This window comes from Lepidochelys olivacea (genome assembly GCF_965140295.1).
Source record: "Lepidochelys olivacea isolate rLepOli2 genome assembly, chromosome: 3".
In the NCBI taxonomy this organism is placed as follows: domain Eukaryota; kingdom Metazoa; phylum Chordata; order Testudines; family Cheloniidae; genus Lepidochelys; species Lepidochelys olivacea.
The window spans coordinates 191,281,454-191,301,219 of NC_140413.1; the positions used below are offsets into that span (position 1 = coordinate 191,281,454).

General features: G+C 39.9%; 1 protein-coding gene across 7 annotated transcripts in view; it reads left to right on the top strand.

The window, feature by feature from the left end:
- SANBR (SANT and BTB domain regulator of CSR) overlaps positions 1 to 19,766 on the top strand; it is a 48,161-nt gene that overhangs the window by 5,579 nt on the left and 22,816 nt on the right. For all 7 annotated transcript variants that reach the window (XM_084622269.1, XM_084622273.1, XM_084622272.1 and 4 more), the window contains exons 3-7: positions 4,491 to 4,677; positions 10,430 to 10,523; positions 13,060 to 13,298; positions 15,618 to 15,676; positions 17,247 to 17,407. In XM_084622269.1, coding sequence (XP_084478395.1) covers positions 4,491 to 4,677; positions 10,430 to 10,523; positions 13,060 to 13,298; positions 15,618 to 15,676; positions 17,247 to 17,407 — 740 coding nt within the window. The remainder of the gene's footprint in view (positions 1 to 4,490; positions 4,678 to 10,429; positions 10,524 to 13,059; positions 13,299 to 15,617; positions 15,677 to 17,246; positions 17,408 to 19,766) is intronic.

Consider the following 19,766-nt stretch of genomic DNA (forward strand, 5'->3'; position numbering starts at 1 on the left):
GGGAGGGCTGGAAGGGTGGGGGAATGGTTTTGTAAAGTTACTTGAACTTAAACGACCTGAAAGAGTTAAGCAATATGTTAAAAATGCAAATAGGAAGGTGTTAGAAATGAAGTAAACAAAATTCATAACTTGAATGCAGAATGTGCATCTTATCGCCTAAGGCAGTATTACTGGGAATTAGTCAAAAGAACAAGTGAAGTGAAAAGAAAGAGTCTGTAACGGTTCAAGAAACTTTCAGATTACACTGTAAAATACAGCCTTATGACAAGGAAGGCAAATACATACTTCATATTCCCTCCCCCCCACACAGTTTATGGTATACTCGGCAAACACAATTTTCCTGAGGTAGATGGTGTTAGCATATGATCAGATATACTTTCCAATTGGAAATAACAAAGCTTCAATTTTCAAGGACAGCTAGCTTGATCCTTCAAGTCAGAGTGCTTCCTTATTCAGTGGGAGATAGGAGCACTCAGAATCTCTAGGATCAGGCCCTAACTGTTTACAGAAAAATTTAAGCTCTTGGATTTCAAATTTGCTCAATGCACATATTTTAAAGGAAACACCTGGATGATTTATTTTATCTTATCTCGCCTGCTTCATTGTACAACTCTCATTTGTGTGTGTTTTTTGTTTAAAAGAGACAAACAAGATACTTTTGAGTCCAGGGCCAAAATTTGTTGTGAAATTCCAGGCAGTTTTGTTTTTTTGTGACTCACAATAACAAGTAAACAGACATCTTGTTGTAATTGAATGTGGCAACTCTCACTTAATTTATAACATTGTTCATGGGAATCACATAAAAAATGATTGACTGGAGTTGAAGCCTATGTGGAACTTTATTGTCCTACAAGCTGATAGTGTTTAGTAGAGATTCATAGTTGTGGATGCTGTCACTTAATTGTTCATCTGGTGATACAATGCTTTCTACTATAAGTATATTAATCTTTTGTATGTTTTTTATTGACCTCTTTTTCTCAACTGAGATAATATCCCTGGTCAGTAGAAAAGTGGTCACTCTGCTTTAGGATATGCAGAGCCTCTATAGAAGGCTGTTAGTTGCTGTGATGAATTTAGCCCTATGATCTCAAGTGACTATTTAATCTAATAGACTTTGACAGAGTTAAAATACATTCTCTCAAACTCCCATGTGAATTGTCCCATTCAGTTTAATGAAACTATTCTTATACGTAAAGTTACTCTCGTGTGTAGTTGTTTGTTTGAAGCATTAAGGCCTTTAATTTACATTGAAATCTGCATCTAATAAGTGAGGCCCAAATTTAAGTCTGTTTGTACACAAAAATTAAATTTTTAAAAGCCTAATATTGTTTTGTTTGCATTTTAACTTTTCCCTGCAGTTCTGGTAACCCAAATATTTCAACATTAGCCTGTTCACGACTGCATGAAAATTTACTCCTGGGAGAATTCTGAGCCACTATGCATGTGCAGCATTCATGTGCTGTGTAGAATTTTTTTCTGCAGAAAATACATTCTGCCAGAAAGGTGCTGCAGTTACACCTTTTGCCCACCAAGGGCCGCTGTGGTGCCAGAACAGAGCAGCCACTCCCAGGCCAGCCCCAGCTGCAGATAGGGAAGAGAAGAGGATGCCTTCCGCACAGCGCCCTGCCCCATGGGACCAGGTCAGGAGGCACAGGATATGGGTGGACAGACAGCATGGGGCACATTTGTGTTTAAAAAAAAAAAAAAATGCCCTGAATCTTTTTTGTTGTCTGTATTGTTACAGACTTGGTTGCTGACAGGTATTTTGAAATAAATTACCAAAATAATTGAAACTGACATGGTTATATTGGGTTATTTTGACGAAATATGCAGAATTTTGTAAAAATTTTTAATTTTTTGGCACAGAATTCCCCCAGGAGTAATGAAAACAAGGAAGGGAAACTAAATAGAAATAAAATGAAATTTTCCAGTCTGAGCAGAAGTCCGTAAAGTAAAGGAACAATAATTGTGCAAATGGGAAGTTAAAATTATCAGAGACACAGAGAAACTCACTATCTTGGGGAAGAGTCAATGCGGCTTTTGTAAATGGTAAGACATGATTTCCCTTCTGTTAGAATTCTTTGAGGGTATCAACAAGCATGTAGTGTAGGGTTATCTAGTCAATACAATGTAGCTGAACTTTCAGAAAGTCTTTGACAAGATCCCACAACAGAAGCTTTTAAGCAAACTAAGCAGTCATGGAATGAGAGAAGGCCCTCTCCTGGATGAGTAACTAGTTAAAAAATATGTAACAAAGGGGTAGGAATAAATTGTTTTTACAATGGAGATAAATACAGTGGTTACCTATGGGTCTGTCCTGGCACCTGTGCTTTTGAACATATTAATAAATGATTTGAAAAAGGCGGTGAACAGTGAGGTGGCAAAATTTGCAGAGGATACAAATTTGCTCAAGATTGTTAATTCCAAAGCTGACTGTGAAGAGTTGCAAAGTGATCTCTCTAAACCAGGTGACTGGTTAACAAAATGGCAGATGAAATTCAATGTTAAGTGGAGAGTAATGCACATAGGAAAAAATAATCCCAACTATATAGCAAAATGATGGGGTCCAAATTTGCTATTACCACTCAATAAAGAGATTTTTGGCGTCATCATGGCTGTTTTTTTCTGACAACATCCACTCAGCAACATCAGTTCAAAAAAAGCTAACAATGTCAGGAACCATTAGGAAAATGATAAATAATAAGAGAGAAAATATCATACTGGCACGTATATGGTACACCCAGACCTTGAATACTGTAAGCAGCTCTGATAGCCCCATCTCTAAAAAAAGATATATTCAAATTGGAAGCAATAAAGGGAAGGGCAACAAAAATGATTAGAGGTATAGAATGAGCTTTCATATGAGGAGAGATTAAAAAGACTAGGACAGTTCATCTTAGAAAGGGATGACTAAGGGGAGATATGATAAAAGTCTATAAAATCATGAATGATGTGGAGAAAGTGAATAGGGAAGTGTTATTTACCTCTTCGCATAAGAAGAGCTAAGGGTCATGTGATGAAATTAATAAGCAGCAGGTTTAAAATAAACAAAAGGAAGCGCATCACACAATGCACAGTCAATCTGTAGAATTTCTTACCATGGGATGTTGTGAAGACCAAAAGTACAACTGGGTTCGAAAAAGAATTATTGTATATACTTGTTCATTAGACCATTTGTTTATAAGCCGACCCCCCAAGATGGGTTGGTAAAAATAGCAAAAACGATATGACCCTTTCATAAGCCGACCCTATATTTCAGGGGTTGGCAAATTTCGGCTCCTGGCCCTTTAGGGTAAGCCGCTAGTGGGCCTGGACGTTTTGTTTACCTGGAGCCCCTCCAGGCCTGGAGCCCCTCAGCTCCCAGTGACTGCGGTTTGCTGTTCCCAGCCAATGGGAGCTGCGGGAAGTGGCGCCACTTCCCGCAGCTCCCATTGGCTGGGAATGGCAAATCGTGGCCACAGGGAGCTGAGGGTCTCCATGCCTGCAGATGCTCTAGGTAAACAAAATGACAATGTATTAGATATTCAATTCAATGATTCCATAGAATTTAAAATCATCAGATTTTGGTGTAGACCCGTTTATAAGCTGACCCCCTGCTCTTTGATGCGTCACTTTTTTAACAAAAGTATTGGGCTTATGAATGAGTATATACAGTAGATAAATTAATGGAAGATGGGTGCATCAGTGGCTATTAGCCAAGATGGTCAGGAATGCAACCCCATGCTTCAGATGTCCTAAACCTCCAACTGCCAGAAGCTGGGACTGGACAACAGAGGATGGATCACTCAAAATTGCCCTCTTCTGTTAATTTCCTCTGAAGCATCTGGCCCTAGCCATTGTCAGAAGACAGGATTCTGGGCTAGCTGGACCATTGGTCTGACCCAGTATGGCCATTCTTAATTTCTTATGTTCTTATTTTACAGACATTTCTACTTTGAGTAATTTAAGGTATTATAATTTAAGGAGCTAAGTTTAAAAAAAATCTAACTACCCTTTTAAGGTTAAGATTAAGCTGTAAAGAGGGAAATGCAGGATTAAGTCAGAAACTCCATCCTTTAATTTGTGTGAACGTTGGTTGGGTCTTGAAACTGTGGTAACTCTTAGATATTGCATGGATATTCTGCCCTTCTTAGGTATTGCAGAGTGAGTTACCATGTGGCTTAATCAATATTAAGCGTGAAGATTCTTAATTGGTTTGGTTTCAATTCAGAACTCCAATGTTGGCCATTTAGCAGGAGTTGGTATATGTATTTTATGACTTTTAAACCAAACCTTGTACTTTTGGATAATCTAAGTACTACACCCAGATGTATAGACACTCTTTCCTTGATCTGTATTTGATATAATTTTAACATTAGCTTTAATAAACTTTTTTAACTATGATGTAACAATCGATTTGCAGAAACTATTATCAGGAAACAATATCAGCCTTTAAAGTGATATAGTTTCAGGTATCTGCTTCATATTCCCGTCGTTTTATCTCTTGACAGTGTGCAAAACGGTTTGATGAACTGAAAAGTAGTGGAAGTTCACCTGTTGACAACCAGTACAATCCATTAATGGCTACCGGCGGGAGTCCTGTTGAAACCCTAGCTACGTACATCAAATCCTCTCTGCTGGATACACAGGGGGAGTTTCAAGAACCTTCCATTGGGCAGAATTCAATTTCCATAATTGGTAAATTCTGTGACTTTAATTATAGTGTTATGTCCACTGTTTTTCTTTTGTCTGGTAAACCTATTTCTGGAATTAGTAGTTTGCCACGAATACTGCTGCATAAACTAAAATAATTATTTCCAACTGAGTCAACCCATTTAGTGTTTCAAGTACAAATGTTTGTGGCTTTTTAAAAAGTAGTTACAATAACAGTCAGTTTTAAACTGCTTAAAATGATGTACGTGATTTTATACTAAATCTTTCAGGTACGTTCTTGGCAGTTTTATAGCCACAGGTATGTTAATGTCAAAACTTACCGCTGGAGGTGATAATAGTTGTGACTTTAAGATGAGTAGAAAATCTCTAAAGAAAACACAGGAGCAGTAGAACATTGTGTTGACGATTTCTTAGATTTCACTATTCTTTCCCAGCCAAAGGTCCAATCCATCTGCCACTGTAGTCAGTGAAAAGACTCCCGTTTACTAAAACAGGAATTTGGATTGTGCCCCAGTTAACCAGATTGGTGTCATGAGACACTTTGATGATGATGTGCTTTCTGATTATGACCAGTTTTTCACAGACTTGCAACTTCGAGAAACCATTATTTTTTGGGTTAAAAATAGCAATTTTGTCTTTGTCTAAAGTTTTTAAAGAAACAGTTAAACAACTGAAATGATTTTGTTTATGAACGATAAGAGGGTGGTGGCAAAAATTGCTTTTTCTAACTAGAGCTCTTTAACAGTGCTACCGTAAAAACAGCTAAAGTGTGCAAGCTGAAACACAGACATGGTTCTTAATACATAGTTTAAAAAAAAATCTTTTAAGCCTTGCAAAATATGAACATTTGCAAATTGCGTAATGGGTATGCAGTCTAGAAATGTTTCCTTAAGGTTTCAGGCACATACTTAAGTTGTGTACACATAGCAAGTTGAGTGCTCAGTTGGTGGTGGGAATTTACCAGGTGAGCAGCTAGTGACTTATTAGTTTTGCTTATAAACTCCTCAAACAGAATAACTCCAGATTTTTCTTCTTTTTCAATAACGTAAGAAATTAAGTGCAAAAACCAACTGGCCTCTTCAGACATCACATGCAACTACTGCTAGTTAAACAGGCATTTTCTGAAAAATGCAGTTTAACAAACATAGAATGTATGTAGTAGTAATTGCCTTCTACAGGGACTGTCACACTTATAAGTGACACAACAAAATCTTATAAAAAGAAATGTACATTCTTCCTTTCTCTCCTTCTGGCATACCTTAAATAAGGAACAGAGCCAAATGGTGGCTGTGGAGGGGAATATTTTAGAGGAACTTCCAAAACTTCATTGAGTGAATACCTGTGAAAAGATAGCTCTTGCTGTGCTCTGCAAAATCCAAGGCCCCACCTCAGTCATATGTCTCCTGGAAAGGAATTTCACAGCCTGGGGACATCCACTCTGAAGGCTCTGCCCCTACCCCTCACAAGACCACCCTAGGGACTGTCAGATAAATAGACCTCACCAATCTTACCTGTCATGGCAGATTGTGTAGAGAGGTGGTCTGAGTGAGCTGGTTCCTAGTCCATTCACAGTCTTAAAGATGGATTAGAACTTTGAACTGAGCATTGGTTTTGCTGCTTCTGATGTGTTCTTGCTGAGTTAAAAGACATGTTGCTGTGTTCTGAACCACTTAGTTTCCTGGTGGCCTTCAGCATCTGCTACTGTTACAGCAGATTGTAGTAATCTAGCCTTAAGGTGATAAAGGCATGCATCACTGTAGCGAGGTTCTCTTTGGTTGGGATAAGAGTGCATGCTCTTGGGCAGTTAGCAATCCTGTCCAGAAATAACTTTTCCCTCTGTGTGAATCTTGGAGCACTGATTAATCCAGAGAGGCTATGACCTTGTGCACCACTTTCACAATTGAAAGACAGATGCATAGAATTGATGGTGGGGTCGCTGATCCTGCCAGTTCTTTTATAACTTTTTTTCCCTTGTGAACCCCAATCCTCTGCATTTTATTTGGAATGAGCCTGAGCCAGTACCTTTCATCCAAGTGCCTGCTTTGCTCAGGGGCATCAGAAGATCTACAGTATCCATGCTGATTGAGAAGTATAGCTTGGTGTCAGCTGCTTGTTCTTGGTACTTCAGTTCATGTACAATCAGTCTCCCCTAGTAACCTCACATGCTGAACAATGAGGGTGACAGAATTGCAACCTATAGGACTACCTGCATAAGGGAGGGCTCTTTGGGGGAGGAGGGAGCTGCTATCCATCACAATCAACAGGAATCTCTTCAAGAACCAAGGGGGGGAAAAACAGCTTAAAGCATTCTGTTCACCCAGCCAGATCATGGAGGTGAGATAATAGTATCGCATGCTAATCTGTGTCAAAAAGTGCCAGTATATGTAGCCATATTGGTGTAAAGGTCTAACTTTTTCAGTGTAGCCAGAAGGAGACAGTATGAGAGAACCAAAGCGTTCTTTTGCGGGCTTTCCCATTAACTATTTAAGATGGCGACTTCTCTACATTCAAAACTGAAGTTCTACAAGAAGTTTAAGGGGCTTTTTCACATTTGATGGGTCATTACATCACCACAAGAAAAATCTGCTGGAAGCCTGCATACTGGGGCTCTCAAGGCCTGATCCAAAGCCACTGAAGTCAGTGGAAAGACTTTTTGAATTCAAAAAGAAAAGGTGTACTTGTGGCACCTTAGCGACTAACCAATTTATTTGAGCATAAGCTTTCGTGAGCCACAGCTCACTTCATCGGATGCATTCAGTGGAAAATACAGTGAGGAGATTTATATACACACAGAACATGAAAAAATGGGTGTTTATCATGCACACTGTAAGGAGAGTGATCACTTAGGATGAGCTATTACCAGCAGGGAGAGGGGAAGAAAACCTTTTGTAGTGATAATCAAGGTGGGCCATTTCCAGCAGTTAACAAGAATGTCTGAGGAACAGTGGAGGGGAGGGGGGGAATAAACAAGGGGAAATAGTTTTACTTTGTAAAAAGAAAAGGAGGACTTGTGGCACCTTAGAGACTAACCAATTTATTAGAGCATAAGCTTTCGTGAGCTACAGCTCACTTCCTCAGATGCATATCGTGGAAACTGCAGCAGGCTTTATATATACACAGAGAATATGAAACAATACCTATTCCCACCCCACTGTCCTGCTGGTAATAGCTTATCTAAAGTGATTTCCAGCACAAATCCAGGTTTTCGGTGAGAAAACCTGGATTTGTGCTGGAAATCACTTTAGATAAGCTATTACCAGCAGGACAGTGGGGTGGGAATAGGTATTGTTTCATATTCTCTGTGTATATATAAAGCCTGCTGCAGTTTCCACGATATGCATCTGAGGAAGTGAGCTGTAGCTCACGAAAGCTTATGCTCTAATAAATTGGTTAGTCTCTAAGGTGCCACAAGTCCTCCTTTTCTTTTTGCGAATACAGACTAACACGGCTGCTACTCTGAAACCAGTTTTACTTTGTGTAATGACTCAACCACTCTGTCTCTATTCAAGCCTAAGTTAATTGTATCCAATTTGCAAATTAATTCCAATTCAGCAGTCTCTCATTGGAGTCTGTTTTTGAGGACTTTTTGTTGAAGAATTGCCACTTTTAGGTCAGAAATCGAGTGACCAGAGAGATTGAAGTGTTGTTTGACTGGTTTATGAATGTTATAATTCTTGACATCTGATTTGTGTCCATTTATTCTTTTACATAGAGACTGTCCAGTTTGACCAATGTACATGGCAGAGGGGCATTGCTGGCACATGATGGCATATATCACATTGGTAGATGTGCAGGTGAACGAGCCTCTGATAGTGTGGCTGATGTGATTAGGCCCTATGATGGTGTCCCCTGAATAGATATGTGGACACAGTTGGCAACGGGATTTGTTGCAAGGATAGGGTCCTGGGTTAGTGTTTTTGTTGTGTGGTGTGTGGTTGCTGGTGAGTATTTGCTTCAGGTTGGGGGGCTGTCTCCCAAGTTTTGTGAGAGCGATGGGTCGTCCTTCAGGATAGGTTATAGATCCTTGATGATGCGTTGGAGAGGGTTTAGTTGGGGGCTGAAGGTGATGGCTAGTGGCATTCTGTTATTATCTTTGTTGGGCCTGTCCTGTAGTAGGTGACTTCTGGGTACTCTTCTGGCTCTGTCAATCTGTTTCTTCACTTCAGCAGGTGGGTATTGTAGTTGTAAGAATGCTTGATAGAGATCTTGTAGGCGTTTGTCTCTGTCTGAGGGATTGGAGCAAATGCAGTTGTATTGCAGAGCTTGGCTGTAGACAAGGGATCGTGTGGTGTGGTCAGGGTGAAAGCTGGAGGCATGAAGGTAGGAATAGCGGTCAGTAGGTTTCCGGTATAGGGAGTTGTTTATGTGACCATCGTTTATGAGCACTGTAGTGTCCAGGAAGTGGATCTCCTGTGTGGACTGGTCCAGGCTGAGGTTGATGGTGGGATGGAAATTGTTGAAATCATGGTGGAATTCCTCAAGGGCTTCTTTTCCATGGGTCCAGATGATGATGTCATCAATATAGCGCAAGTAGAGTAGGGGCTTTAGGGGACGAGAGCTGAGGAAGCGTTGTTGTAAGTCAGCCATAAAAATGTTGGCATACTGTGGGGCCATGCGGGTACCCATAGCAGTGCCGCTGATTTGAAGGTATACATTGTCCCCAAATGTGAAATAGTTTGGGTGAGGACAAAGTCACAAAGTTCAGCCACCAGGTTTGCCGTGACATTATCGGGGATAGTGTTCCTGACGGCTTGTAGTCCATCTTTGTGTGGAGTGTTGGTGTAGAGGGCTTCTACATCCATAGTGGCCAGGATGGTGTTTTCAGGAAGATCACCGATGGATTATAGTTTTCCTCAGGAAGTCAGTGGTGTCTCGAAGATAGCTGGGAGTGCTGGTAGTGTAGGGCCTGAGGAGGGAGTCTACATAGCCAGACAATCCTGCTGTCAGGGTGCCAATGCCTGAGATGATGAGGCATCCAGGATTTCCAGGTTTATGGATCTTGGGTAACAGAATACCCCAGGTTGGGGTTCCAGGGGTGTGTCTGTGCGGATTTGTTCTTGTGCTTTTTCAGGGAGTTTCTTGAGCAAATGCTGTAGTTTCTTTTGGTAACCCTCAGTGGGATCAGAGGGTAATGGCTTGTAGAAAGTAGTGTTGGAGAGCTGCTGAGCAGCTTCTTGTTCATATTCTGACCTGTTCATGATGACAGCAGCATCTCCTTTGTCAGCCTTTTTGATTATGATGTCAGAGTTGTTTCTGAGGCTGTGGATGGCAGTGTGTTCTGCATGGCTGAGGTTATGGGGCAAGTGATGCTGCTTTTCCACAATTTCAGCCCGTGCAAGTTGGCGGAAGCACTCTATGTAGAAGCCCAGTCTGTTGTTTTGATCTTCAGGAGGAGTCCACCTAGAATCCTTCTTTTTGTTGTGTTGGTAGGAAGGTCTCTGTGGATTAGTACATTGTTCAGAGGTGTGCTTTGAATCCACACCCTACTGCATGCTGTACATTAGTGAGGAAAGCTTATCCAAGGTAAAGGTCAATTACCCTTTACTTCAGTGTCTGCTGTACACCTAATCCTGAGTGAAAAAGATTTGACTGTCTGCCTTTTCATTGTAGCTTAACCCAGATTGCTGCTTTAAACCAGGTTTTCGAGAAGCCTGTGACAGTTATAATCATGACAACTTCTTTTCAGAATGGGAGCAACACACTTGCAACACTAGCAAATGGTATATGAGTCCGAGTTTAACCTCAAATTCTAATGCTGCTTTTTATTATGTTGAAGGAAGGTCCAGTGTCGCTTCCACAAGAAATTGTTCTTCAGAAGCTGAGAAACATTCTGCACATAAAGGTGGAGAAAATGCTGATGAAAGTCAAGGGTAAGATTATGATTGTTTGCTATCTGGGAGGCTGATATCTGTGAAACTGAAATCTGCTCTTCACAGATTTGCATCTTTTCAGCAACTTTCCCACCATTTGTCAGTTAGTATTTGTGCAGCTCCATCCGTGCTAGCAACAGTTGGAATGCTCGTGGAAATCAGTCATGGGTGTTTTCACCATCATGTAATCTAATCAATTGTTCGTGTTTTACCATAGTGTCATCTAACAGCGTGGTGAACACACCTGCTCCTGTGCTCCACGAGCACTTCCACCAATGTCAGGACTTTTGGAGCTGCAGTGGTGCTACACCAATGATGGGGAAATAGCTGAAAACTCTAGGTGTAGAGAAAGACCTATTGGTGATTTGTGATGTTAACCAAATTGCCAAGACAGTTGAATAACATAAACTAGCCTCTGTTCAGCCTAACACTTTTTATACAAACAAATTTATGAAGTTATCACAGGGATAATTACTCTAGCCAGGACAGGTTGGGCATTTTAGAACTCACTACTCAAAGAATTAAATTTAAGTAAAAGAGAAATAAAATTATGAAATGCATAGACCAGTCAAAAAACTAAAATAACAGCACTTCGAAAGAATAATATTACAAAGAATATATGCGCATTGCAGGAAGTACCAAGAAGTAACAACAACAACATAAGCATTTGTTGGGAGGTGTGAGAGACTCCCTTCTGCCTGAATGGCTCATCACCGAGATACATTATCCTCAGGTGACTAATTGTTACTCCAAGTCCATAAGGCACACTTTAGGTATAAATAAGTTATTTCTTAAATGTTATTTCATAAATACATCTTGCAATGATTATGAATCTTGACAAGTTACGAGTTACACGTTACTCTTCATGGATAAATATCTTGTAAGACACGTTTGATGTAGTGAGTTTTGTCAGGTCTGAGGTGAGAGTTGTTTGCAAAGAACACGGAACCTTTTGCCTAGGAGCCTCTGTGTCACTGAGCATTTACTCCCATGTGAACACTGCTCATTATTGTGAGAGAGGGTCACTAGCCTAAAATAATTAAATTCTCTAAATGTGTTGTTTTTTACCTGTAGGTCTTTTAAAAAAAAATCCCTGCAGTGATGAGTAAGAATACCTTATATATTTTTGCTAGATATTTAAATTCTGTATTGTACCAATGCATTATTAATTTACAAAAGTTTTTAGACATGCTTGTCAAGGGCACTTATTTTAGACCTTTGACTCGTACTGCTGTCTCCGTGGAAACTGATATTTTATTGATCTATTCTGAACTTGGACCTCCTGTTAGGAAGTAGACAATAATGGTACACTATAAAGCAGAAGTGGGCAAACTACGGCCTGCGGGCCACATCCTGCCTGCAGGACCCTCCTGCCCGGCCCCTGAGGTCCTGGCCCGGGAGGCTCGCCCCCAGCCCCTCCCGCACTGTTCCCCCTCTCCCGCAGCCATGCTGTTGCACGGGCAGCAGGGCTGTGAGCTCCTGCCGCTCTGGGAAGTATGGTAAGGTGGTGGCAGGTCCCGGAAGGCAGTCAGGAGCAGGGGGTGGTTGGGGCGGGGAGTCCTGGGGGGCAGTCAGGGGGCAAGCGCGGTTGGATGGGGTGGAGGTTCTGGGGCAGTCAGGAGTTGGGGAACAGCGGGGGTGGGATAGGGCGTGGGAGTCCGAGGGGGCCTGTCGAGGTGGGGGTGTGGATAGGTCGGGGCAGTCAAGGAGCAGGGGGGGTTGGATGGGCTTGGGATCCCAGGGGGAGCGTTTTGGGGGAGCGAGTCCCAGGAGCGGGCAGTCAAGGGATGGGAAGTGGGAGGGGGCCAGACTGTTTGGGGGGCACAACCTTCCCTACCCAGCCCTCCATACAGTTTTGCACCCCGATGTGGCCCTCGGGCCAAAAAATTTGCCCACTTCTGCTCTAAAATATTTTAAATTCTTCAGATGGAAGATGCTATAAAATTACACATACAGATTAACCATCTCCACACCCTGGTGAGCTAGGCCAATAGATCTATAATTTTATAAAATGAGGGAGAACAGAGAGCTTAAGTAATTTTCCAAGATCACACAGTGAGCCAGAGGCAAACCAGGGAATAGCACCCAGAAATCCTCACTCCCACTCTCTTAGATCTTGTCTACACTGCAAGCCAGGGTGTGAATCTACAGTGCACCAACTCCCTGCACAATAACTCAACTGTGAACAATGATATAGCTCAGTGAATGTCCCAGTGTGTGGCTTAGCATCTACGCTTTCTCCTGTGAATAAGACTGATCATGCATCCCAGGGCACATAGCTTGCCACTGAATAACATGCAGGGGTGAGAGGAAAGATAGAAGCTTTCTCACTGCAGTTAAATGTGAAGATTTGTTTATCTTGTAAATTAAAATTTTACAAAAACCTGGGCTGATGAGATCAAGGTTCTGACCAATCATGCAGTTTATGGGTAAAATCTCCATGAGTCAACACTGACTTTCTTATTGGTTTCTGGTCCTAAGCTATAATAACTTTCCTTTTCCTGTTTTGTTTTTTGTTTTTGTTTTTTAAATCAAGGCCAAATATGGTGATCCATGTGTGTGACGAAGCAAAAAATTTGAAGGAAGATTTTGTTTGTCCTCGAGATCTTTTGATTTCTGAAATGAAGTACTTTGCTGAATATCTGTCTGTGGATGCCCAGCGCTGGGAAGAGGTGGACATTTCAGTTCACTGTGACGTTCACATCTTTGACTGGTTAATAAGATATGTTAAAAGGAACACTAAGGAATATGAAGTGTATGAAATACCCACTTTAGGTAAAAGATATTCTGTTGTTCATTTGCCGCAGATTCATTATCTGCATTGTCTGATCTGTGCTTCAGACTAAAAGTATATGTGCAAAATTGTCTGGAAGTTAATATCCCTCTTTACTTCAGCTGCAGCCTCCTAGGCCCAGTCTGCCGTGGCCAGAAACACTGGTTTGTTGGAAATGTGCTAAAACAGTTTCCCTGGCCATTATAGAAAGTCCCTGGTCTTGCTACTACTGATAATCTTAGGGAAATATTCCTCTGGTCGTTACAGTGGTGAAAGCACTAGTCTAAGTTGACAGCTGGTATCTTTACCAAGGTAATCTAGACTCACTCTGTAACAGGATTACATCACTGTGATAAACACAAATGGCCAATCTACAGTAGCATTCTCTCTGTGGCTACAGCAACATTTGGAGACTTTCCTAAAAACTTCATTGTAAATGCAGTGTAAAGGAGCAGTTCTACCATCGTCTTGGTAGTCGTGGGGCAAAACTTTGAAAAGCACTTAAGTGACTTAAGAGCCTGGCATTGACAGGAGCCCATTGACTCTCATTGTGAGGCCCCTAAGTTGCTTAAGTCATAGAATCATAGAATATCAGGGTTGGAAGGAACCTCAGGAGGTCATCTAGTCCAACCCCCTGCTCAAAAGCAGGACCAATCCCCAATTAAATCATCCCAGCCAGGGCTTTGTCAAGCCTGACCTTAAAAACTTCTAAGGAAGGAGATTCCACCACCTCCCTAGACAACACATTCCAGTGTTTCACCACCCTCCTAGTGAAAAAGTTTTTCCTAATATCCAACCTAAACCTCCCCCACTGCAACTTGAGACCATTACTCCTTGTCCTGTCCTCTTCCACCACTGAGAGTAGTCTAGAACCATCCTCCTTTCAAAATTTTTCCCTCGTACTTAATTTTGAGTCCGATTCTACTTTTATTAAAGTCAATGAGAGGGTCTTTAAGTAGCTTAAGTGGGTTAATTAAGCCCATCCAAGGATGGAATAAAATACATTTTAAAAAAAGTCAGAAATTTATTTTAATTGGATATTTTTATTTAAATTTAAAAACAGGCTTATATTTAAAAGCTATTTTAAAATTAAATTTGAAATTGACAACCTATGTTAAGGCCTAAACTTATTATAATATCTATTACAATCCTTTAAATTAAATACAAAAAATATTAAACAGTACATGTTTGTTTTCTTCTTTTTAGTCTATTCAGCTAATTCAGTTCAATGACTAGTTCATGCAAAGGTCAGAAGCCAATTGGGAGCTGCTAAAGCAGGAAAGCTTGTTTTCCTCTTTGAATCTATGAATAAAAACTAGGTGTGAGAGGATAAGATCTTCTAGTTCTAAAACCTTGAAGGACAATGATCAGTCAGTCAGTTCAGGTCACTAACTACACATATTACTTCCTTTGTTTAATAAAGTTTTGAATCCAAAACATGTTTTGAAGAACTTTTTCCTTATGTATCCAACACATTGAAGGTACTTGTATTTAATAAAAAAAAATAAAATGATTGTTTTGTGCATTTCTAATTGATTTGAATTTCCATCCAAATAAAGTTTGACAAGTTACAAATAAAAAAAAAGATCATCTAGTAAAAGGTTAAACTATATTATTGCTTTTAAATAAATGTGCATAGATATGTGATATGCTCCTGGTTGGCAAAAAGAAATAGTAGATTTAGTGTATAGGCTATATTTAGTTGCAAATTAACATATTTTAATGTGTACCAACAAATGAGAATCAATCTTTAGGAAAATAACCTAAGTGTAAATATAAAACACGATGAAAATAGATTTAAACTAAGGTTTCCTTCTTGCAGATTTAAATTCGTCCACCTTGGCCAGTCCAGATCTAAATCCTCTTGAAATGAATTGGAAAATTCATATTTGGGAGCACTGAATGGGCACTGGAGCAGGCCCTGCTCCAGCAAAATAACATTAGCTAGCTCTAGCACATGTGCTGACCAAACTGTTAAAAAGTGGCTTAGATGGAACAGTGTTTGATCGGTTAAAATGCTCTGTTTATCTATGTTTGAGTTGACGTATTGACAGGAACTAAGGACCTGTCTATACTAAGAAAATGATTATTTCTGGGGATCATGTCATAACTGTTTGGTGTTGCCTGTATAGATGGGACCAGAATTCTGTTTCCAAAGATCAGAGGCATGACACATGTTGAAAAGTGGAATGATAAGAACTTGTTTAGTAAAATAATGTCCTCCTTTAAAGAGGCATTGAGTCTCTTAGGGTATTCTCAATTTATCAAAGGAATAAATTAATCTTAACCTTTTCACCTTGTTCTGCTGTTTTCTCTTTTAGAACCAGGAAATGTCATTTCAATTCTTATTTCTTCTGAGTTTCTGAAGATGGATTCCTTAGTGAGTATAGCAAGAGCTGAGAAATTCCATGCTATAGTAGCACACTTTACCACCAAATGGTTGGCATAAACCTTAGTAGCTTATATTATAACTGTATAAAACAGAGAGGGGAAAATAGTTCATGTCCCAAAGAGTTTACAATCTGAGGATCAGATTCTGCCACCTTGCTCATGAAAAGTAGTAATTTAATAATTGCACAGACTCTCTGATTTGAGTGGGGCTGCTTGCAGAGTAAGGTACTACTGAATGTGATTAGGGGAGCCAGCATCTACCTCCAAATGAATACTTATTAATCTAAATAATAGCTTGCTGCACTGTGTGAGCTAATGGCAGTATCTGACTTTTGACAGCTATCTTAAAGGAAACCTAAAGTCTCCACATTTTCAGTGTTTTACACCAGTGGCTCTCAACCTTTCCAGACTACTGTGCCCCTTTCAGAAGTCTGATTTGTCTTCCATACTTCCAAGTTTCACCTCACTTAATAACTACTTGCTTACAAAATCAGACATAAAAACACACAAGTGTCACAGCACACTATTGTTGAAAAATTACTTTCTTATTTTTACCATATAATTATAAAATAAATCATTGGAATATAAATATTGTACTTACATATCAGTAATAGAGCACGTAGAGCAGTATAAAAAGTCGTCATATGAAATTTTAGTTTGTAATGATTTCACTAGTCCTTTTTCTGTAACCTGTTGTAAAACGAGGCAAATATCTAGATGAGTTGATGTATCCCCCTGGAAGACCTCTGCATACCCCCGGGGTACACATATCTCTGGTTGAGAACCACTGTTTTATACTAAGGGCCGCTTCTTCCCTCTGGAGTGCAGTTCTCAATCAGTCAACATATTTAAGCCCCATTCACTTTAATTGGAGATGTGCACATTTAATGAGGAGAAAGGATTGCTTAGTTATATTTTTGTGTAGATGTGCAGTTTTACTTTTTAGTTTTCACTTCCTTAATTCATATAAAGAGCTTGTCTTATTTATAGTTCATCATGTAAATGGACAGACCAGTGATGTATCCGTTTGATTTTCTTTTTCCAATTGTTTAATAGCAAAGACAAACACTGTGCAGCCAAGTTAAGGAAGGAATTTAGAATTTAATGTACTGCATCTTCTTGCTGTCACAACTGTCATTATTTGTTTGCAGTTCATGCTAAATTTTAAATTTTACTGGTAAAGCTAAATTTGATGGGTGCAATGCTGTATATAATGTTAAAGCTACAAAATTGGCCTCTAGTTTGGGATCATGAACACTATGGAGATGGCACTTCCTGAAGATGATTCGGGGTAGTAGTCAGAATCGAAGACCCTTCAGGATTGCAGTAGTTCAGAGTTGCATTTAAGCCATGTACACAAAAAATGTGACTTGCTTTCTGAGCCATTAAATTGTATTTTTAGAGTTGAACTGAGCCAGCTTTTGCTAAATGCCATTAATTCTAACAAAATCCTGAATCCTGCTCCTAAGAAATTTCGGATATAAAAGTAATAGGTCTTCTGAGATATGGGTTTGTGTATCATTAATTTCAGTGTTCATAGTATCTCCTTTCCTTCCTAGGTAAAAAAATGTATTCATTATTGCCACAAAAACATGAGTGCTATCATAGCCACCCCATGCAACATGAACTGTGTCAGTGGTGACCTCCTTAAGCGTATAGCTGATCTTTTCACACACAGTGAAGTGGAAGATGTGAAAGACAAAAAAGATAAATTTAAGAGGTAATTTTTTTCTTCAGCTTAATATTAATAATCGCTATCGATCCTCAACTTTTCTGACAAAACATCTAAAAAAGGAACAGGAGTCCGTAGTAAAGACTTGTTAAAGAATTAGTGTGATGTTAGCAATTTATATACTTTTAAAATGCCTTAATACACAATATACTAAAATGGCTCAAGAAGAAGACAAAATTTCAAGAGAAAGTAAGAAGTTCTAGATAGGAGTCAACAAGTGAAAGGGCAACTCTCCAAATGTGAAGAATCATGAGGAGTCCAAGATTAGGAGAGAACTGAGCGGATGGGATAGTAGGTGACTATGAAGAAGGAGGGTTAGAGTGAGCTTTGAAAACAGACATTTTGGACTGAGAGATGGGTAGGGAGCCACTGACAATAACTGAGGATGGGAGTAGTGTGTTCCTAGTTCCTGGAGAATTAATAGTTTGGTTGCAGTATTTTGGAATCCCTGAAGTTTTAGAGTTGGAATTTTATAGGGTTATGAAAGATGGTGCTAAAATAGACTGGAATACAGTTAAAAACATGTATAAGGATTTCAACTGAGCTAGGATCAAGATAAAGACTATTGTAATAATCAGTCTTGCAGACAAGGAAGATGAGGTAGGAAAGCATTTTAATTGTCAAGCATTACTGGTGTTAGGATTAAAGTTAAGGAGAATAATAGTGGAAAGTCCAGAGGTATAGAGCGAGTGTGATCTTGGAAGCATTCAGTAGTAGAAAGCTTATAGTCAAGGTAAAAGCTGATTATCTAACAAGCAAACACTGAGGTAGTGCTCCTAAAGTGACCTTGCTCTTAGGGGTATGTCAGGTTCTGTTGTGATTGGCACCAATATAAGTTGCTAGTTAGTTGATTGAGGTGTAGAGTTGGGTGTCATCTGCATAGAAACGATACCTAAATTGGTATATGTCTCTTCTGCTGTCAGTGAGAAAAGGTAAAGGACACAAGGGCCAAGGAAAGAGCCTTGAGACACAACAAAGGGAAGAGGTAAAGATTTTACCACATGGGAAAGGAATGGTTAGGGAGGTAGGGAGAGGACAGATTCTTGCTCCAAACACCCAAGAAGTAAAGAAGTGTAGGAAAAGCTGTACGGAAGACTTGTACGGTAACTTTACTTGAAATAGGGTCTAGAGGTGACATTTTGGAAAATCACCAAAATGCTTCACATTGTGAAAACAGTACTTACGAGACTTAGACTGCACCTACGCTGCAAGCTAGAGGTGTTATTTCCCTGCTTGTGTACCCTCCAGCTTCAGGGGGGGTTCGTGTTTGCTCTGCTGCCACTATCCATGTTACCACAGCTACGCTGCTATTTATACTCAGGCTAGCTTGATGAGAACTATACAAGTATGTATACATGAACAGGGGAATCAAAGCTCGTAGTGTAGGTGTGGCATGAGGGTCCTAAGTGCTTTTGAAGTCAGTAGGACTTGGTCGCTTTGGCTCCCAAGTCACTTAAGAGCTTTTGAAAATTTTACCCTAAGTCATTAACTCTTCAGTTATCTAATTCTTGAGCAAGTTGAAAACCGTCCAAGAGGTGGTGCTGAAAGTAGAAAAGAGGCAAGAGGAAACTACTTACTCCAGAGCCTTACAAAGAATGTAAAGTTTATTTGGGAAATGGGTTGAGGGCAACAATTCCAAATCCATCAGAGAGATATTAAGTGGAGATGTTATGATGACCGATGATGAGCTAATATGTGGGTTCAATAGGGTTTTTTGGGAGGGCTGAGTGTGCTTTCCAGAATGATAGGGTGGAAAGGAGCTCTTTTTGTAGATGGCGGGCTGGCAGAGTTCCTTTTTTGAATAACTATTTTAATGTTGCTGCAGGTTTTGTGTTAGGGCACCTAGAGCTTTATATAGGCATTTTTTATTTTATAAAAATAAATAAAAACAAAATAAAAATGTTAGTGGTAGCAAGCGAAGTTGGAAGATGTTTTTTTCAGTAGTTGAAACTACCTTGGTGATAGCTTCAATAGATTTAGAAATGGGGGAAGGAAAAACTTGGTGCCCCGTTCCACCTATCAGTGGGTCAAGATAGTAACAAGTTACATGTCTGTCTGTTTATTCTTGAGAAAGAGGAGGTAGTAGTCTCTTTACAGGACTCCACAAAGAGAGAAATGGGAGGGCTAAGTGTTGGTGGGGAAGGTGGAGATTTAATAGTCCAGAATAGGTACCAAGAATCGTAATGCTTGGTTTACTGAAGTAATAGGCTTAAATATGTTTATAAAGGCAGGACTGTTGTAATTAATTAATTGAGTGTAGGATCAGGTCCTTTTTGGCCACTTTAAAAAAGCACAGCCCAAGACTTCTATAGACAAATGTATATAAAGATGGCAGATGTCCACGCTG